This window comes from Vicia villosa, linkage group LG3 (assembly GCF_029867415.1).
Source record: "Vicia villosa cultivar HV-30 ecotype Madison, WI linkage group LG3, Vvil1.0, whole genome shotgun sequence".
Lineage (NCBI taxonomy): Eukaryota > Viridiplantae > Streptophyta > Magnoliopsida > Fabales > Fabaceae > Vicia > Vicia villosa.
Genome location: NC_081182.1, coordinates 32,298,722 through 32,321,352, shown reverse-complemented (window position 1 = coordinate 32,321,352; position 22,631 = coordinate 32,298,722). Strand labels below are relative to the sequence as shown.

The 22,631-nt window shown below is 34.9% G+C and overlaps 1 protein-coding gene and 1 long non-coding RNA gene across 7 annotated transcripts; one reads left to right on the top strand and one right to left on the bottom strand.

Moving 5' to 3' along the window:
* Window positions 1-140: 140 nt before the first annotated feature.
* On the bottom strand, window positions 141-3,331 carry LOC131660881 (uncharacterized). Of its 3 annotated transcripts, XR_009301056.1 has the most exons (4): window positions 2,421-3,331; window positions 2,288-2,345; window positions 997-1,340; window positions 153-674 (listed from the first exon to the last, which is right to left on the bottom strand). It is a non-coding gene; the product is annotated as an uncharacterized LOC131660881 (long non-coding RNA). The 3 variants fall into 3 exon arrangements; XR_009301055.1 differs by having other exon boundaries at window positions 141-674; window positions 997-2,345; XR_009301054.1 differs by having other exon boundaries at window positions 154-674; window positions 2,288-3,331.
* Window positions 3,332-14,246: 10,915 nt separating this feature from the next.
* On the top strand, window positions 14,247-22,389 carry LOC131660880 (patatin-like protein 2). 4 transcript variants are annotated; one of them, XM_058930238.1, is made up of 5 exons: window positions 20,049-20,506; window positions 20,598-20,946; window positions 21,037-21,152; window positions 21,535-21,897; window positions 22,002-22,389. In XM_058930238.1, the coding sequence occupies exons 1-5, from the start codon at window positions 20,178-20,180 to the stop codon at window positions 22,075-22,077; spliced, it is 1,233 nt and encodes a 410-aa protein (XP_058786221.1). In that variant the 5' UTR covers window positions 20,049-20,177; the 3' UTR covers window positions 22,078-22,389. The 4 variants fall into 4 exon arrangements, with proteins under 4 accessions (XP_058786222.1, XP_058786223.1, XP_058786220.1 ...); XM_058930239.1 differs by lacking the exons at window positions 20,049-20,506; window positions 20,598-20,946; window positions 21,037-21,152; window positions 21,535-21,897 and adding exons at window positions 14,247-14,781; window positions 14,885-15,233; window positions 15,338-15,816 and having other exon boundaries at window positions 22,002-22,383; XM_058930240.1 differs by lacking the exons at window positions 20,049-20,506; window positions 20,598-20,946; window positions 21,037-21,152; window positions 21,535-21,897; window positions 22,002-22,389 and adding exons at window positions 14,247-14,781; window positions 14,885-15,233; window positions 15,338-15,816; window positions 15,927-17,152.
* Window positions 22,390-22,631: the final 242 nt, after the last annotated feature.

Below are 22,631 nucleotides of genomic sequence, written 5' to 3'. Positions count from 1 at the left end.
GATTTTTTGAATTATCTTTTCAAATTTTTGTTGCGACAATTTCATACCGTCGTGAGTTTGAAATCCTGGCAGTTCAAACTGTCGTAATTTTGATTTACAATATTCTATTTTCTTATTTAAATTATTATCATCTCATTTTTTTTTATTAATTGTATTATTTTTTAAATATTAAAACTTTCTTTAAATTATTATTATTTTATTCTCCTAATATCAAATAAGCATTATAATGTGAAAAAAATAATTGAACTTAACTTTTATCAGAATAAAATAATGGAACCTTCCTTTAAAATAGACATAATGTACATTGAACTACAATACGATTTCCATATATTTGATTACACATTTCTAGCTCACACTCATCACATCACGATACAATGAAAACTACCTTCCTAATCTAAGATCATAAGTATTGTCGAATGCTTTCCCCACTCATAGACTTCATTTCTTGTTGAATTTCTTGAGCAAGAGATTTAACTCAAAGCTCCACATCCTCGAGAAGTTCACAAAGGCAGAGGATTGTTTCCGCTAATAATACTAAATATTCTTCTTCCAAGTTATCTACAAAATGTTTAATAATTCTCAGGCCCAGACTAGACACATTAGAGTCTCCGTCGTCGCCAAGATGATGAACACAACTACCAAGTAGGTATTTGAAGTAAGGAACAAACAATGACCTAGAAATAAGAAACGGATTTCATTTAATAATTATTTCAAATAAAAACAAGTCATAACTTATTATATACTCATGTTAAAATTTTCAATATAATACTATAAAAAAATTGCATCTATCTCGTAATGTAACTACAACAATAGTTGACATGATTATGTAGTTCACTTGAATACACTAATTTATAAAATCTTCTGCCAATAATGAAACTTATAAAAAAAATCTAGAGATACATGGACAAAGTGTCCTTTAGCTTTCGTAAACCCGTAAAGCTCTTATTACAACTATTAATTATCTAAGGAATATAGAGAAATTAGGAAGTGACTTACCGATGGTTCTCAGCAAGCTTATTTACCATGCCATAAAAATATATGGCCCTATCTATGCTTCCCGCCGATGCAGTTTCATCCACTACAGATTCTGCCCATTCAATACTATTTACAAAAAGAGGCTTGAACATGCTCTCGGCAACCTTATTAACCATGCCATAATGTTTTGAACTGAACGAGGACTTTGACGACGAAGATCAAGAGCAACCAAGAAAAAGTAAAAAATATTTCCATAGAGTACCAATAAACGTTGCCAACATATCAAAAACAACTGTTAAGTTTTTATCTCTATCTTCAACGGCAGTAGAATATAGTTTTAACAACGGCGGCAAGGTAAGGTGTACCTGTAATAAAATGATTTTGAAATAGACAAATAGGAACTCATTTCATACTAGCACAGCCAAACAATACTTATGTTATAGGAAGCATTAATGGAATTTTTCTAGTAAGAAGCTTTCGTAATCTATGAGCTCGGGATTCCACTTTGGGATACATTCCTGAACCATATTAGGGATGAAGCACCAAAATTCATCTGAAGTATGATGAGAACAGAGCACTTGCTTTTGAAGCTTGGCATGACATTGCATGACATGAATTCAGTGTTTGTAGTAACTATCTTATGAAATCAGAATTACCGTAGATGATGGCTATGAAATGATGTGATGATTCTAATTACTTCAAATATAATTTAATTTCTCCTCAAACCAGATAATCTACAAAGATAACAGTCATGACACATTTTGACCCTTCATTATATGTTGTGTGCAATCAAACCACTAATATGTATTAAACCCCGTCTGAGTCCTCTGACGACTTCAAACATGATAGCAGGAGAATATAACACCCAGTTTTTCTAAGTTTCACAGTAAAGAAAACTTTCAAAACTATATAAATCTTAGAATTTACAAATCTCATATGAAAAGGAACTTTGATCTATAATGGTAGAGTAGAAACAATCCTCCCATTTCCAATCTATCTATTACCATTATGTCTTTTCTTTAGAGTGCTGGCACAAATTTTATGTTATTTCAACACTCTCGTTTGCCTGTGACTCGACAATAAATCAATTATGCTAAGCATTAATGAACCTTGCAAGAATTGTCAATGTTATGCAAAGAATAATTTTGGATGTTATGGTTACACTCTTTTTTATCTCATCTAGGGACTATATTCATATTAAAATAAATTATAATCACAACAAATTCAACAAACAATAACAGAAAATCCAGCATTACAATTCACATCCAAATAGAACCGAAAAGAGGAAAGAAATTTGGTTGAAGCAATTTACCAACACTTGGCGCGCAATGGTAACGTCAACAATTCGATACCGATTCATAAACCACAACCTGCAACAACAACAACAACAATCATCAACAACAATAATTCAACATCATGAAGTGAAAGAAATGATATGTTTGAACCTGAGTACAAGGTCAGGTTCAGGGCCTTTGCAACCTGGGAGAAAAATAATATGTTTGAACCTGAGTCCAAGAGACCATGAGTTTGTTTTTGAACCCCCTGAGAGAAATTAGAAGGGAAATTGAGCTTCTTTCTCTAGAAAAAATTACGGCCGGCTAGTCTAATTATGTTTGTAAATTGATAACCTCACTACCACATTAAAAAGAGTTAACACAACATATATAATCAACAACAACAAAAAAAGTGACATTGTAGTTAGCTATTTAAAATTTTCAGCATATGAATAACACATCATTGTAGTGTGTTTCACGTATAGAGAGCATATGAATCAGATGCTACTACCACATTATTAAGAATAAAATAATTTTAGATTATTTCAGTTTCATTCCTTGACACATGGTATCTAAGTATATTCTATTATATTATATGATAATATAGTCAAAACATTCATAGTGCAAGTTGAGAGAGGCATCTCAAAATCATGCATTATTGAAAGAATTCTCACAAATAACATGTGACTAACATGATACTAATATTATATAAACAAATCAAATAACTAAGATCATGAGTGAGAATAACACATCATTCTTCTTTCACCAATTGTGTCCAATCAATTGCCATAACTAGCTGGTGCCAACCAGAAAATGCATAGGCCAAAGTATTCTCCTGCAACAGAACCTTTCACAGTTCTCATATTTCAAATTGCAGCCTTCAGGATTCAGTAACCAAGAAGCCTTCAGAATTCAGCTTCTATTCATTATGAATTTGCAGATTCACAACGTACTTTGCAGATTTATTGCCGCTCAACCTTAATGAATATATTTGCACATGTGAAAGTGAAACAGTGCCATTTAATAAATATTCAGCAAAACCACGGAAGTGGAAAGTCTTAAGGGGGCGACGGTAGGTCACCGTTGTGGAAAAAAAAATTAAAATAACCATGTTTGATAAAAAATATACAAGAAAAACCATGTTTTCAGGTAAATTACCAAACTGTCTAGGTTTGGGACTGACTAGAAGTGAATGCGCCAGACCATTTGGCGCATATATACACAACTAGCCAATCCATTTGGCGTAAACCCTAAAAAAATTAGGGCAAATGGGAGTAGCCAATCCAATTGGCGCATGCACTCCTATAACAACACATAGGCGCCATTTCATTTGGCTACTATGTGTTGTGTCTTTTTTTTTAAAAAAATTTTACTTGTTTCCGGTATTTTCGCACACCGGTTCGGGTATATATCTGATAAATCGATTCTGGAAAGGGTCTGAAAAATATATTTTGGAAAAACAGAAGAATATGTCTGAATAATGTTTGCCTTGGCAATTTCGGTTATTCACTAAAGCACAATTTATTGATGAAAAACGGAGGCAAGGTTACAAGAGGCGGTAAGCGAAACTGATACGTTGCATTAAAAAAAAAATACAGATTATACTAAACTTGCGACGTTGTCGAGCCACGATTAGGGCATCTTTTGATATTGTGCCCCACCTGACGGCAAATGCTGCATTTTCGTTCCATTTTGTCGCGGACGTCCATTTCGGTTCTAATCCGTGTACTATTGGGACGCCCTTTTTTCTTTCGCCGCATTGCGTCGTTGTGCCAAACTACCTCTCCTTCATACTCAGGCCAGTAATCCTCCTTGGCCACCACAGGAAACGCAACACTGTAAACTCTGAGCAATGTCTGAGTCTTGTAAATCGGAGACAGTAGTGATATAGCGTCGCGGTGGGCATACGCACATGCAGCTATGACGTGTGAGCAAGGCATACGAAAAGCTTGAAACCTTCCACAGTCGCACCAATCTTCGTCAAGAAGAACCCTATATTGTTGCCTTGGCAGTCCCTCATTGTGGTCAATTGTCTCGCGCACACTGAACGTGCGATTGAATCGGTCGAAAGAAGTCACCTGATGAGTGTTCGCTTTTGCCGATTGCTGTTGCATAAATTTCATGCAACTATCGCTTAATAGTTGACCAGCTTGCCTAACATCACCCCATCTCCTGCCTCTTGTTGAGAAGAGTGAAGCCATCCTAAAGTATGTGGCCTCCACAAGTGCTGTGTTTGGAAGGTTACGGATGCCTTTGAAAACGCCATTCATGGATTCCACAAGATTAGTTGTCATATGGCCCCATCGCACGCCATTGTCGTATGCCCTTGTCCATTTGTCCCTGGAAAGATTATCTACCCAAGTACCTGCCTCTGGATTTGTCATTACAATCTCACTCCTATAATGCTGGAATGTGGGTTGGGTCAATGCATAACCAGCATTGACTAGGGCCTTTCTTAGATGTCCGTCCTTGATCTCCCGCATGAAGTTTTGGGCGATGTGGCGAATACAATAGACGTGTTTTGAAGGGGGGTCATGCCATCCGTTCGCTGGATTATTGTAAGCACTCTCTATGGAAGCGTGCCTATCAGAGATTAAACATATGTCAGGCTGGGGAGCAACATGTTCTCGGAGGTTCCTTAGAAAGAAACTCCAAGCCGCCGCAGTTTCACCTTCGACGATAGCAAACGCCACTGGAAATATGTTGCTGTTCCCGTCTTGTGCAACCGCCATGAGCATTGTTCCTTTGTATTTGCCGTATAACCATGTCCCATCAATTTGAAGTATGGGTTTACAGTGTGCAAAACCTCGGACGCAAGGTTTGAACGCCCAAAAAAGCCGATGGAATATTCCGTTTCCTTGGACAGGGTTTCCATCCGGTGCATGCGCGGGCAGTGTCTCTAGAATAGTAACAGTGCCAGGTGCGTAACTGTGTAGCGCATTGAGGTATCGGGGTAGAATTTTGTATGACTCCTCCCAGTTGCCGTAGACTGTCTCAATTGCCTTTGTTTTTGCAACCCACGCCTTTCTGTAAGATGGAGTGTAGTTGAAGGTTGTAACGATGTGTGATATTATATTTTTAACCTTCAGAGACGGATCAGAGCTTACGAGAGGCAAGATCTCCTGACATATAAGATCGGCACTGAGTTTTGTATGATCCTGGGAATTGTTAGGGTTGACACACGTGTGTTTCTGCGTAATCGACCCTATTTTCCATGCATTACTTCTCTTCCTATAAGAGGCCAACAGTCTGAACCCGCACTCTGGATTTTTACAAGTGATTACATACCGTTCCAGGTTTGAACGGTCTACTTCAAAATCAACGTTGTTCGCCATGTGCCATTTTTTTATTCTTCTCAGACATGCCTCCTTAGAAGGAAACTTGTCTCCTTCCTTTAATTCTTCGTCATTTTGTATGTAGGGTGTGAAGAAGATGTCAGATGATGGTTCGTCACCTTGGAGGTTCAAGTTACTCATATGTGCTGGAGGTGCGTACGCATGAGCTGGAGGCACCAACGTTTGCTGCTCGTCGTCGGATTCCTCGTTGACCATGTCGTCAAATTTAGTTTCCAGATCGTCTTCTTCCTCGTCAATGACGTCAACCTCGTCTTGCTCGTTGACTGGTGGGTCAATAACTTGTGACTGGACAACATTAGTTTCTTGTGTCTCAACCCGAAGAGTAACGTACAGCTCGATGGAATCCAACCCAGAGTATTCGTGGGTGGTAAACATATCTTGCAAGTCTTCGTCATTGGCAATTTCCATCTCGTAAAACTTGACGGTGTTGTCTTCATTGAAATTGGGACATTGGTAAAAAACGCTTGCAATAGGACCCATTGCAATCTTAGAGTATAGTCGCTGAATGAAGTACGAAAATGTTGCTCTTTTGCTCAACAACAATGGTACAACCTGAGTGTTTCTCATCACAAAACCGGCTATCTCATGAGAGTAGGTCTCACCGTTCAGATGGGCATGCACAAGGTACTGGGTTGATGAAGTCATTTTGACTGGGAAAGTGTTTGGGTGTTGTAAGCTCAAGTCAGATTGGATAAAAGTGTTGGTGTGGGCTGTAACGTTTAGAAAATATTGGGTGGCCTTATAAATTGTGCTTCTTACATCCTTGCCAACACATAGACACGCTGATCTATGTCAAGTACCCCATCACGCGTCTGATAAGATTCCTGATAAGATTCCTGCAACGATTCCTGATAAGATTCCTGCAACGATTCCCCCTAGACAAAGCATGCATGCAGCCCTACATCTAGCAGCTAGTTCTGAAATAATACACGTAAACCCTAATTTTGAAAAAAAAAAATAGGGCCTTCTAATGCGCCAAATGGAATGGCGCATTAGTTAAAAAATTCAACTGCAAGTCGCCAAATGGTTTGGCGCATAAGAAGGAATTTTTTGAGAAGAAGCCAAATCATTTGGCGCATATGTATTATGTGTGGACCCCCCAGGGGCCCACCTGGTCCCACATGGTCCCACCTGCATGTTCTGAAACGATTCCAGGAGTTACTGTAAACCAGCATGGAGTTACTGTTAACAAGCATGCGACTGCAAAAATTTCTGATAAGATTCCTGATCAGCTTCCTGCCAGGATTCCTCCTACTCCTGCATGCATGCTACTCGAGCTGTCACCTAGACCTGAGCTGCATGCATCCCACCATGCCTTGTCACCGATAGTTTGACTGCATGCATGCCAACACATCCTGCAGAAGCAACACCAAACACTTATGGCTGTGTTGACATGTCAAGCATGCATGATGTTACCGTTTTTTTCCTCATCAATATATAAAGCACTTGGGATTCTGGAGATACATCACCATTATCACTCATCTACTCTTAGAACAATCCTTTTGCAATCAGCTTACGAATTTTCAGCCTTCAACCATGTCTCTCCTAACCATGGGCGAAACACACAGAGGAACCCCCCAGAACATCGCAACCTTCGGAAGTGTATTAGTATTACTTTAAAATCATGCAACTGTCCCTGATAAACTAACTGATTTTTTTGGGCATGCTTACTCTTTTCAGAACGTTCAACGTTTTCGCACTCGTAGTAAACATACCATCGCTCCGGACGACCGCATTATACCATACCTGAACATTGCTGGTTTCGGTCCGATTAGCAGGATCGCCGAGTCTTCTATTGACCACAAGTTTGTTCTTGCTTTGCTAGAACGCTGGAGGCCCGAGACACACACCTTCCATCTTCCAACAGGGGAGTGCACCATCACCCTTGAAGATGTTCATATGCTACTCGGCCTTCCTGTTGATGGTAAGGCAATTAATGGTTGTGTTATGCAGGCGAATAGCTTATGCCAAGAGGCAATTGGAATAGACTTGATAGAAGGAGCCGTTGGTGCTAGGGGGCAAGGTGTTAACCTCAAGAGGTTAAAGGAGCATTATAAAAATTTTCACTTGAATGATGCGTCTCCCCAAGAGACCATACTGCAGAAAACTAGGTGTTATGTATTGTTGCTTATTGGAAACGTTTTGTTCCCGGATAGCACGGGTAACACGGTTAACTTTATGTATCTTCGTTTGCTAATGGATTTTAGTAGAGTAGGTCTGTACAGCTGGGGGTCTGCGGTACTGGCTACCTTGTACCAGTCACTATGCAAAAACGCGGTTGCTGAGTCCTGCACATTCTATGGATGCGCCCTGTTGGTGCAGGTGTGGGGGTGGTGGAGGATGCCCATACTGGCCCCGGTTAACAACGGAAGTTGGGACTTTCCTTATGCCTTGAGGTAAGTTTTTAGTATACCATTTTCTCCTTACACATTCTACTCCATTCTAACTAAATCATTATATTTTTGTTGTAGATATTGTGTGAAAAAAATGGACTTCACACGTAATCCGCGGTCAAATATCACAATGTACCGCTCGCTAATTGATCACCTTGGACCCCATCAAGTATTATCTCTAATTCTTTTCTTCTTTTTTATAAGTATTTTCCTTAAAAAAATTTTCCCGAAGTAATGTATAAATCTCATGCATCCAGTTCATATGGCGACCGTATCTCGAGTGTGAGTATGAGCCTATAGCTCAGGATGCAGAAATCTGGACGACAAAATGCTGCTTAATCCGGTACAACATAATAGAAATGCATCAAAGTGACCGGGTGATGCTTCAATTTGGGATGCGTCAACGGATACCCGACCCTCCTGTTGACTTGGGAGTGTGGCACCTAAAAAGAGTGAACCATCAATGGACACACCAAAACTGGAAGGATTTTGCACCCGATCATCGCCAGATGTGGAAGAACCGTCGCCAGTATGTCCTAAACTTCCCCGTTAGTGACCATGAAATGAAACCTTCTCCTGAGTACATGAGTTGGTATCGTACAGCCACAACCCCTAACCTGTTTCTTGCAGCTCCATTCTATTTGAATGATCCCCGTGCACAGAACTACATCTTGCCACAACAACAACAACCGGAAGAAGAACCACAACAACAACAACTCCGGCAACAACAACGACTTCAGCAGCGACAACAACAAAGCCTGCAACACCGCCAACAACAGCAACGACAACAACAACTCCAGGAACAACAACAAATCCAGCAACAACAACAAAATATTTTCAGAACTCCATCCCGTTCCGCACGCAACATCCGCCAATCAAATATGTTCCAATCCCAATCTCCACCATTACAAGGGTATGAAGACCGCCATCCTTCCTCGGACCAATATCAGACCCACTCACAACCATTCGGATTTGCAACATTTGTTGGGTCCTCAAGGGGATTCGGCCAAAACCTAACTCCCGGTTCATCTAGCCTTCATCTTAGTCCCGACGATGGTCCTTATGGTGAATCCTCTCACCGTGGCGCCCCCTCCGGCTACGCAACACCTACAAACCAATTCGGCTTTAACCAAGGTAGTTCTAGTGCTGCGGGATGCTACGAACCGGAGGTCTTTTCCCACCCCACTCCACCACCACGAATAAACACATTTGAGGGAATGGGTAGCCGACTTTACAACAGCGGTTTTCCGGATAATTATGGGGGCGTCGACGAATTCATAGACAGCGATCCACGCGACATCCCAGTACCAGCCCCCGTGACACAAACCCAACAAGAAGCACAAAGGGGCAGGGGTAGGGGTAGAGCTAGGGAAAGAGGCGGTGTCAATATTCGCGGCGGAATCAACGATCGCGGTAAACGTGTCATTACAAGACCAGGTTGCGGAACGGATGGCTATCTTGGTGATGGACGTCATTGATCATGTTGTTGTATTTTTCATTAATCTTTGGTATCGTTTCTGAAATTAATTGTAACCGATGTTTAGTTTTTAAATTATATTGTAATCGATGTTTAGTTCTTAAATTATATTGTAATCGATGTTACAATTTTGATTTTCGTTTTCTGCATTACATTTATAAGGCGAAAAAAATATTTTACAAATTTATTTCTGTAAATATCATAACAAATAAAATAAAAAAAAAAAAATTTAAGTTTAATATATTCAACTAAAATGAATTAAAAAAAAATTTAAAAAAAAATTAAAAAAAAAAGCCCTAGAACTAAGGCGCCAAATGGTTTGGCTTCTAGGGCAAAAACCCTAGACTTATGCGCCATTCCATTTGGCGCAAACATATTGGATTTTAGGGCATGCCAATTCATTTGGCGCATGCACCCAAAATTTACACTTATACGCCATTTCATTTGGCGCATTCAGTATTCTGATATCCCAAACCTAGACAGTTTGGTAAATACCCCGAAAACATGGTTTTTTTCGTATTTTTTTTTATGAAACCTGGTTATTTAAATTTTTTTTCACCGTTGTGACCTTTGGTAATTTTTCAGTAATAGATGGCGACGGTAGGTTCACCGTCGTGATGTAAAATTAAGGACGGTTCTCAAGACAGTCGTGAATGTATTTTTAAGGCGGTTTAATGATAACCGTCGTTATATTTAATAATTTTTAAAAACTACAAGGGCGGTAGGTGTATACCGTCGTGACACTCGTCTCTATATTAGAGTTACGACGGTTTTCAAGTAACTGTCGCAATTTTTGTATCGTAAAAACCTAATTTTTTTGGAGTATATATATGTTTAATTTTATTAATGTATTATTTAATGATTTATTAAATAAATAATCTATTAAATGAGTTTAATTTATATGCACTGACATTGTAAAATCATTTTACACTGTCATCCAATAGAAAACTAAGAAAGTGTCTTGTCATTCAAAGAATTTTTAATTTAAAGTGTGATTTATTCTGATAAAAGATTGTGATTGGTTGACAGTGTAAAATAATTTTACACTGTCAGTATGAACCTTTTTCTCCTATTAAATTTATTAAATAATACATTAATAAAATTATTAAATAATAAATGAATTAATTACAGGTTAATAAATTATTAAATAATACATTAATAAAATTAAACAATACATTAATAAAATTATTAAATGATACATTAATAAATTATTAAATAATACATTAATAAAATTAAACTTATTAAAATAATACAGGTTAATAAATTATTAAATAATACATTAATAAAATTAAACAATACATTAATAAAATTATTAAATAATACATTAATAAAATTATTAAATAATACATTAATAAATTACAGGTTAATAAAATATTAAATAATACATTAATAAAATTAAACAATACATTAATAAAATTATTTAATAATACATTAATAAATTATTAAATAATACATTAATAAATTACAGGTTAATAAATTATTAAATAATACATTAATAAAATTAAACATATATATATATATATATATATATATATATATATACATATATATATATATATATATATATATATATATATATATTATTGAAAAAGAATATAGAGCATTAATATATAGAACTCCTTTGCAAATATATACAACTAAACATGCATGGTTTGGTGGTAAGCTGGCAGCGTTGTTTCCCTTGTGATTTGGGTTCGAATCCCAGGTTCTGCAACTTATTAATAAGGGCGAAGACTAAATTTTTTTACCCTTAAAACTATGGTTCGGAGATGGGCTTTTATAGGAAAAATTACTCAACCCAAATGTAACTTTTACGAATTTAGTAGAATGCCTCTTTTGTACTTATCGTAAATCTTATTTGGCGTGTAATTTTTCTTCTGGAGCTCATGCTCGTTTTTTTGTATCAAATTATAGGAAAAATTACTCAACCCAAATGTAACTTTTACGAATTTAGTAGAATGCCTCTTTTGTACTTATCATAAATCTTATTTGGCGTGTAATTTTTCTTCTGGAGCTCATGCTCGTTTTTTTGTATCAAATTTTAGAGAACTTGGGTTCTCCTATTAATAAATTTCTTGCTTACAAAAAAAAAATCAAACAAATTACGATTTCTTCTTTCAACAAGACCATTGTGTTGAGGAGTATAGGGAGCAGTAACCTCATTCTTAATTCCATTCTCATCACAGAACTTCTGGAATTCTGTAGAGTTATACTTACCTCCACCATCCGTTATGAGGATTTTCAGCTTCTGACCACTCTGTTTCTCGGCCTTCACCTTGAACTTCTGGAATTCGATAAACACCTCATGCTTAAACTTAATGAGTGTTACCCACATCATTCTTGTGAACTCATCCACAAAAGACACAAAATATTTATTTCCTCCAAGCGAAGGTTTTGGAAATGGTCCACACACTTCAGAATGCACTACTCCCAAAGCATGTTTTGCTCTTGGGACTACTTCTGACCCATATGGAAATATGGGTTGCTTTCCTTTCATGCATACCTCAAATGGCTTCTTAGGATTCACAATCTTCGGAATGCTACACACAAGCTTCTTAGAACTCATATGCCCTGGGCTTTTGTAGTTCATATGCCCCAACTTCTTGTGCCACAACTTACTATATAACCTTCAGCGTCTTCTGTACTAAGACATTCTGTTTCAGTTGTCTCCACATTCACCTTGAATTTTCTGTTGCTTCCCTGTTCATATTCCTTAATCAGCTTCTGATTTGGAATCATACAACTTTAGGAGGTTGTCCTTCATTACAATTGAGAAATCTTTCTCAATGAGCTGACCCACACTCATCAGATTGCTCTTAATTCCAGGACATACCAAACATTCTTGATCAGAACAGTCTGCCCATTCTTCACTTTAACTTTGACATTTCCCATACCTTCTGCATTAAGGTACTTATCATTAGCACATCTGATCTTTGTCCTCCTTCTGGAGTCAAAATTTATCAGCCATTGTTTGTTTCTAGTGAAGTGATTTGAACAACCAGTTACTCAGATCTGTCGTTTTCGTTCATCCTCAACCTTGTGCAAGTCACTCTGATCTCACCAAACACAGTGTTTCCCAATCCCGCAGAATCAGAAAATATGATTCTGTTTCGATTTTGTTCAAGATTCAACATGAATACAAGAACCAAAATCAATCACACAACACTTCACTGTGTCACTCGTGTTTCCCCGCGGATCCGAACCAGAGCTCTAGATACCAATTGTTAGTGCACAAGATTTTATGAAGAACTGAAGGAATGAGAATATATTAAATGCTCTGCAAATGACAGCTACAAAAGTGTAAAGAAAAAATTATTAGGTTTAAATGACAACTACTACTAGTCTATTTATACATATAAAACTACATACTAAATTACCCTTCAATACATCAAAAATTGAATTGTAATACTATTGTAAGTATCTCATAATTCATTTTAGCAAAATATTTTTTTTAATTGGCAATGATACTATTAAAGAGAGTATAAGGGATACTGGAAAACAAACGGAAAGTCCCTACGACCCAAAACAAATGAGGGGACAAAAGTGTGTTGACTTAGATAATGTTGGCAATGTTACTGATCTTAGGAATCCTGGCAAGTTAGAATCATCAAGGACAAAAGTTGGAAATTTGAATTTGGATAGGGGCATTTAGGTCTTCTATGTTGGCCAAAGGTAATTACATAAGGCTCGCTTAATAAGCCCACTTCATAAATCTAAAGTATAAATACCTTTATAAAGAATTTTTCATATACAAATCTCTAATCTCCACTTTCACTACCACTATCTTGAATCCTAAACTGACTCGGGCGTTGGAATGTTAACGCATGTACCCCCACCCCCTTGATCTGTCATGTAGGAGATTAACAACGTCAATTCATTGTAGTGTTCAACGAAACTTTGCTCGCCGTTGTTTCCCCAATAGTCTCAATTTTTAGTTCCGCAGCAGAACAGTGGCGCTGTCTATTGGAATCAACTTCCAATTCCTGCAATTTCCATAATTACAAACTATTTTTCACAAGTGCTAATCCTGCCCATGAAACCTTTACCCATTATACGAAAAGTTTGTTCTACCGTACAAAGTCTCTATTCCATCACTACACTACATATCTCTACTTCCTTAAAAGGACATTTTCCAAACGCTCCAACATTTTTTTTACAGATCGGGTTGTTTTAACTTGATGTTCAGAGGGGATTCTCTAGCTTCACTACATTCATAATTGTTAAATTTAGATTAGGCATATATCACAAAGTACGTAGATTTTTTTTTTTATACTTTTTATTTAAAAAAAGAATTTCGAATGTTTGATTTTGATCTTATCCAAAGATTGTCTATGTTCTAAACGGACAGGATCTCCCAAACGGAAGGAGTCCAAGTCATAGTTTTAAACCTCCACACAAAAGGAAAACGAATATTTTATCTCAAAGAAAACTCTAACTTGCTTTGATTTTTTAATGTAAAATCTCAAATTGACCAAATTTAGACTTGTTCTCGTTAAATAATGAACCACTCATTTGTGAACCCCACCTTCGTAGAAATTATTCGTAAGAAATTAAGATTTGTAAAAGTCCATAACACTTATTATTCCATTTTGTCTTGCCTTAACTAATTATATAAAATCACAAATTAGGCAGAACATTCAACACGTACTTAGCCGTGGTAAGCATTCAAGTTCAACACTTTTACCATGAAATTATTATACCCATTCCAACCTAAAATCTACTATAAATACAACTTTATAGAATGCAATCTAACAATCAACTAAATATTTTCAATTCTACCTTGCTCAATTTCTTCCAACATTTTCTATTTGTCCAAACAATTAATTAATATTTCATAAGCTTTCAAACATCCAAACTTCAACTTTCCAAAAACATTTTCTATTTGTCCAAACAATTAATTAATATTTCATAAGCTTTCAAACATCCAAACTTCAACTTTCCAACCTTCAATCCAAACTTCAACTTTCCAAACATATTTCAATAATGGAGAGATCACAATCCTCACTTCTACAAATTCAGCCCCCAACTTATGGAAACTTAGTGACAATTCTAAGTATCGATGGTGGCGGTATTAGAGGCCTTATTCCTGCAACTATCCTTGAGTACCTTGAATCAGAACTTCAGGAATTGGACGGTGAATCTGCAAGACTTGCCGATTACTTTGATGTGATTACCGGAACAAGTACGGGTGGTCTTGTAACTGCCATGTTAAGTGCTCCAAATGATAAACAACGTCCACTTTTTGCTGCTAAAGATATCAAGCCCTTTTATTTGGAACACTGTCCAAGTATTTTTCCACAAAACAAGTATGTGTCCACATACAAAAGTACAATTGTATCTCATTAAATTTCAAAAATTAGAAGAAAAAAAATGAATGACTTAATTATATAATTTTTGTATGATTTGCAGGCACATGTTAGGTCCAATGGGAAAATTGTTTAGATCATTGGCAGGACCAAAATACGATGGAAAATACCTTCACAATGTGGTGATGGAAAAGCTTGGAGAAATTCGTGTGCATCAGACTCTCACCAATATTGTGATCCCAGCGTTTGACATAAAGACCATGCAACCAATCATTTTTTCAACATATCAAAGCAAGAGAACACCATGCATGGATGCTCGTCTCTCTGACATATGTATTAGTACTTCTGCTGCTCCCACCTATCTTCCCGGTCACAACTTCAAGAATCAAGACACAGAAGGAAACGTACATGAATTCAACCTCATTGATGGTGGTGTTTGTGCAAATAATCCGGTATATATATTTTAAAATATTTTTTGAAAATTAAGCTTTATAATCTTGTAATGAATGTTACTGATTAGGTTTCTTTTCTGTTGGTGATGATCGATATGTTTCAGACCTTAGTGGCCGTGAATGAAGTAACCAAGCAGATAGTAAATCAGAATAATGACTTCTATGCCATCAAGCCCATGGAATATAGTCGCTTTCTGATAATTTCACTTGGAACTGGTACACCAAAGAATGAACAAAAATTTGATGCAAAAATGGCAGCAAAATGGGGTCTATTGAATTGGTTAGCTCACGGCGGTTCCACTCCCTTAATTGATATCTTTAGTCAAGCCTCGGGAGATATGGTTGATTTTCATATTGCTACGGTCACTCAAGCTCTTAACTGTCAAGATAATTATCTACGAATTCAGGATGATACATTGACTGGCATAGACTCTTCTGTTGATATTGCCACGAAAGAGAATTTAGAAAACCTATGCAAAATTGGAGAAAGGTTATTGAAGAAACCTGTAACTAAGGTCAATTTAGAGAACGGTATGTGTGAGCCTACTGGAAATGCTGAGACCAACCAAGAAGCTCTCAAAAGGTATTTACGGTTTTCAATGATTATCAAGTATCAACCATTTTTTTTTTTTGCTGATGATTCTTTATATATATATATGTTCAATAGTTAAATATTAACTTTAATTCTTGCAGGTTTGCAAAAATACTTTCACAAGAGAGGAAGCTTCGAGAATTGACATCTCCTCATACTAACAAGTAGAGGTGTCAATTTATGGGGCTAATAAATTTGAGCCCCAGCCCCATGATAATGGGGCCTAAAAAAAATTCAAAAATAGTAGGCCCTTAAACACATAGGGCCCAAAGTTAAAAGGCCCCAAAATTTAAAAAAGGGCCATTAGGCCCCAAATAAATAAAATAAAAAACTTAATTTAAAAATAAAAAAATAAAAACTTTTAAATAAAAAAATAGGTTAAAATTTTAATAAATAAAAAAAAATTAATTTTTTTTAAAAGAAAATTAAAAAATACCGTTAAAGAAATTCTAAAAACAAAAAAATAACTTTTAAGAAAAAATAAAAGATTCGGTTAAAAAAATTCTAAAATAAAAACAACTTTTATGAAAAAATTATGTGAAGAATTTTGAATAGCAAATATAAAATTGTCCATTGCTTAAATGTGATATTTTTGTGAGAATAAAATTCATGTCTTTAAATCTTCCTTATTTTTCCATCAATTAATTTATTTCTCTCTTTTTTTTTTTGTCTGGCTAAATAATTATTTTCAATGGAATCTTTTTACTTCTTCATAGTTTATTCTATTATTTTTCTTTGTTATCTTTTTTCGAATTCCATTATTTTTTTTATAATATTTTCTATTTGAAACGATGAAATTGTTGCCTCCCCACCTTATTGGCTTTTTCTTAAATTATCAAATTTAAGTTTTTCCATCTTCATTAAAAAAATGTAGCGTTTTTTTTTGAAGAGGAAAAAATGTACCGTTTTTTAGTTCTTACAGAATGTAGCGTTTTTTAGTTCAACACAAAATTTTGAGTGGAATAAAATAAGGCCCTCATAATGGGGCCAAAAACAAATGCATTTTGTAAAGGGCCTAAAATTTTAGGGCCTAAAATAAATTTTAATAATTGGGGGCTCAATATATTAGGGCTTTAATGGGGTTAAATTATTAGGGCCTTTAGTTATAGGGCTTATTTGACAGCTCTACTAACAAGAACTTAAAATAGAGAGAACGTCTTCTACTTGTTGTTCATGAAGATTTTAGTTTTTGTTCTTAGGTTAATTTTATAGTACTTTTTATGTTATATTTCAGTACAATTATTTGTATATTTCTTTTTTTTTTCTAAATTTATAGTTGGTATTGGATTAAAGAAAAATGTGAACGTATTTAACTATTCATTCATTATTAATAAGATATTTAATTTAATGTTTTTCTTTGTATCTTATACATCTTCTAATGTTCACAACCGGCTACAAGTTAGAATGTTAGTTTGTTTTTTAAGCAAGATATTATAAAAGAGGTAATTAAAGGTTCTCCAATCCGATTATACAATAAAACGGAAAATCTCGACAAAAAGAAAGATTACAAACCAATTATAATTACGAGAGAAAAAACAAAGTTCTTTGTTAAACTCGTAAAAGGAATAATTGGGGTGAGTAATTTTTCTGCAAAAAGATCACTTCCAAACCACGAGCTTAATGTTCCAAACGGTATTGTTAATATTCCAAACATCATTCCGGAAACAAAGCTTATTCGTTAGTAACCAAATAGTCCACGTAATAGCGAGCCACACAATGACTATACTTGTCAAAAAGGTCATATATACTCTCCCCCGTTATTGATTTAGATACACTTGAGCTTTTTCCCTGTTTCTCTTTTAACCGATGCTTGAAACGACTTGAAGGTATCTATCACTTGATATTTTGTCTTCAAGGTATATGCCCATGTTTTTCTAGAACAATCATCAATGAAAGTCACAAAGTAATATGCACCACCAAGTGACCGTCTCTTCATCGGACCACACACATTATAAGGTACTAAATCCAACACTTCTGATTTTCTCTTTGGTTCGAATGACATAAATGAGACTCGCCTTTGCTTACCCACCAAACAATGCGAACACTTTCTCAATTCTGCATCGGAAACACCATACAACACATTCTTTGCCAAAATGCTCAAATCTTTTTCACTCATATGACTCAAACGCTTGTGCCATAAGTCGGATGAGCTATCTTTGAAACTCCAAGTTGGACGACATACAAGTTCGAATTCCTTTTTCCTTTAGCAACAACCATTGAGCCTTTCTTTAACTTCCATTCATTGCCCGAAAAAGAATGATCATATCCTTCGTTATCCAACTTTCCAACGGATAAATGATTGAATCGAAGCTTTGGAATGTGTTTCACACCTTTGATACATAAAAATGTGTCTTACAATTTATCTTAAGTTTAAAGAATAATATACATGAAATTGAATTCATGAATAAATATTATACAAAGAATACAATAAAATATATTTTGTCAAAATAGTATTTATAAATGAATGATATTTATTTTTGATGATATAAATTAAAATAAACATCATACAAAGAATATGATAAAATATACACATAATACTAGTTGATTTCTCATATATATATATATATATATATATATATATATATATATATATATATATATAGAGAGAGAGAGAGAGAGAGAGAGAGAGAGAGGAGGGATCAAATTACACCCGAAGAGTTACACCACGAGTTACACTCGTTCAATAACTACATCTCGAATTAATATTTTTTAAATTCAACCGTTGGATTGAAACATAATATCATATAGATCATACCTATAAAGTTTGAGCTTAATCTATAATGATTTACTATATCATCAAGATATCCAAAGATTAACGTCAAAATGAGCTTTCATATAACGTTAATTTTAATGTAATTCAATGACATAGTAAATCATTATAGATTAAGCTCAAACTTTATAGGTATGATCTATATGATATTATGTTTCAATCCAACGGTTGAATTTATAAAATATTAATTCGAGATGTAGTTATTGAACGAGTGTAACTCGTGGTGTAACTCTTCGGGTGTAATTTGATCCCTCCTCATATATATATATATATATATATATATATATATATATATATATATATATATATATATATATATATATATATATATATATATATATATATATATATATATATATATATATATATATATTTGTTAGTAAGATTTTATAATATAATGCTGTTTGGTTTGGTTTGGTTTGTTTTAGTTCAATTTGCAATATTCAAACCGCAAATTGAACCAAACCGCGCGGTTCTGTTATAAAATAACTCAAACACATTTGAATCAAATACGGTTTTTTATGATTTCAATTTGATTTGTTTCGATTATGTGATTTTTATTGGGCCGGTTCGATTTTAAACACCCCTACACATATGAGTCACTAACCCACATATAATTGGGTCTCTCCAAATAAAAGGGAAAGCACAACATAAACCTCATAACTAAAGTAGAAACCATTAGACCATAAAAAATTGCGCCTCTTCTTTTCGCAATGCAAAAGAAGTTTGGTTGAAATTTTTTATCAAACATGTTGTGGGCATAAGTGAAAGAGCATTTCATATTGTTGCTCTATTGCCCATACAACAACACCCCCAAGGCCCCAACAAGTGAACTTGCGGTGAAATTCTTCGGAGCTTTACCATTACAAGATAGTAGAATACTTCATATCTTGTTATTCAATTTTATATTTTATTTTGTCTCTGTATTATTGTACCATCAAACAAAGCCTTAATTTAGGTTGTTTTCCCAGGTCTCTTGAGATGTTATTTTTTTAACTGATCATGTTGTTTTAACTTAAAGTTGAGAGTGGATTCTCTACCTTCAATCCATGGATAGTTGTTAAATTTAGATTAACAATTCACAAAGTATTTAGATTTTAGTGATTTGAAAACATATCCTATCTTTTGACCATTTTTTTTTAAAATCATATCCAATTTTTAATATAAAATCTGGAATTGATCAAATTTAGATTTGTTCTGGTTAAATGATGAACCACTCATTTGTGAACCCCACCTAAGAAATTAAGATTTGGAAAAGTCCAGAACACTGATTATTCCATTTTGTTTTGCCTTAACTAATTATAAAATCACAAATTACACAGAATATTCAACGCGTACTTAGTAAGCATTCAACACTTTTTTTACCACGAAATTATTATGCCAATTCCAACTTCAAATCTACTATAAATACAGCTTTATAAAATGCAATCTAACAATCAACTTAATATTTTCAATTCTAGCTTGTTCAATTTCTTCCAACATTTTCTATTTGTCCAAATAATTTAATTAATATTTCATAAGCTTTCACCTTTAGTATAAACATCCAAACTTCAACTTTTTTCCAAAAAAAAACACTTCAACAATGGAGAGAACACAATCCTCACTTCTACAAATTCAGCCTCCAACTTATGGAAAATTAGTGACAATTCTAAGCATCGATGGTGGTGGTATTAGAGGCCTTATTCCCGCAACTATGCTCGAGTACCTTGAATCAGAACTTCAAGAATTGGACGGTGAATATGCCAGACTTGCCGATTACTTTGATGTGATTACAGGAACAAGTACGGGTGGTCTTGTAACTGCCATGTTAACTGCTCCAAATCCAAATGATATACAACGTCCACTTTTTTCTGCAAAAGAAATCAAACCTTTTTACTTGGAACACTGTCCAAATATTTTTCCACAAAATAAGTATGTATATATAAAAATTAAATATGTATTTAGTTCAATCCGAGAAAAAAAAAACGAATAGCTTAATTTTATTTTTTTGTATGATTTGCAGGTACATGTTGGGCCCGTTGGGAAAATTGTTTAGGTCTTTGGCCGGTCCAAAATACAATGGAAAATACCTTCACAATGTGGTGAGGAAGAAGATTGGAGAAACTCGTGTGCATGAGACTCTCACCAATATTGTGATCCCTACGTTCGATATAAAGTCGATGCAGCCAATTATTTTTTCAACATATCAAAGCAAGAGAACCCCATGCATGGATGCTCGATTGTTTGACATATGCATTAGTACTTCCGCTGCTCCCACATATCTTCCAGGTCACAATTTCAAAACCGAAGACACTGAAGGAAACGTACATGAATTTAACCTCATTGATGGTGGTGTTTGTGCAAATAATCCGGTATATATATTTTGAAAATCAACTTTTAAAATATTGTAATGAATGTTACTGATTAGTTTTATTTATTTTTGGCGATGATCAATATTCCAGACTTTAGTAGCCGTCAATGAAGTAACGAAGCAGATAGTTAATCAAAATAATGACTTTTTTGCCATCAAGCCTATGGAATACAGTCGCTTTCTGATAATCTCATTGGGAACCGGTACCTGTTAAGAAATGTGGTTGGGCTTAACTCAACCCTACAAAACCGGCTTAAAAACCGGCTTGTAGGGTGAGGATTGCCCCCACTTATAAGGACATGTTTAGGCCATATATTGTCCGATGTGGGACTCTTAACACACCCCCTCACGCCCAGGACTAGACAACTGGAGCGTGGAAATGAACGGTGGGTGGCCCGATAGCGGAAACCATAGAAGGTGGCCCACCGGATCTTAAACGAGGCTCTTGATACCATGTTAAGAAATGTGGTTGGGCTTAACTCAACCCTACAAAACCGGCTTAAAAACCGGCTTGTAGGGTGAGGATTGCCCCCACTTATAAGGACATGTTTAGGCCATATATTGTCCGATGTGGGACTCTTAACAGTACCCCAAAGAATGAACAAAAATTTGATGCAAAAATGACAGCAAAATGGGGTCTCCTGAATTGGTTAGCTCAAAGTGGATCCACTCCCTTAATTGATATCTTTAGTCAAGCCTCAGGAGATATGGTTGATTTTTATATTGCTACTTTCACTCAAGCTCTTAATTGTCAAGACAAGTATCTCCGAATTCAAGATGATACATTGACTGGTATAGACTCTTCCGTTGATATTGCGACAAAAGAGAATTTAGAAAAGCTATGCAAAATTGGAGAAAGGTTATTGAAGAAACCTGTAACTAAGGTCAATTTAGAGAACGGTATGTGTGAGCCTACTGGAAATGCTCAGACCAACCAAGAAGCTCTCAAAAGGTATTTATGGTTTTCTATGATTATCAAGTATCAACCATTTTTTTTTTGCTGATGATTCTTTATATATATGTTCAATAGTTAAATATTAACTTTAATTCTTGCAGGTTTGCAAAAATACTTTCACAAGAGAGGAAGCTTCGAGAATTGACATCTCCTCGCACTAACAATAACTTAAAATAGATAGGACGTCTACTTGTTGAAGATTTTTAATTTTTGTTTGGGGTTAATTTGATACTGTCACTCCATCCAAAATAATTGTCATTGACATTTTTATAAAGATTAAGAAATTATAATAAATAAAAAAGAGAGAATAATGACTTTATTAAAATATCTTATTAATTATTGGTGTAGTCAAATAAATATTAATGTTAAATGAAAAATGAATCAAGTAAGAATATTTATTAGAGGGTGCAATTGAAAAATTAAAAATAAAACTAAATTGATAATGTAAAATGACAAATACTTGTGAGAAATAATTTTTCTAAAGTTACAATTATTTCGATGAACAATATTAATTAATACAACTCATTAGTGGCATTCATGATAGGAAAAGTCTATTTAATAAAAGTTATAGGGAGAAAAGGAGAGATTATATATATATATATATATATATATATATATATATATATATATATATATATATATATATATATATATATATAGGGAGCATATCAAGTGAGAGCAATTTAAAATGAGAGATGAGAGGAATAAATATCAACCTTTGGATTCATCAA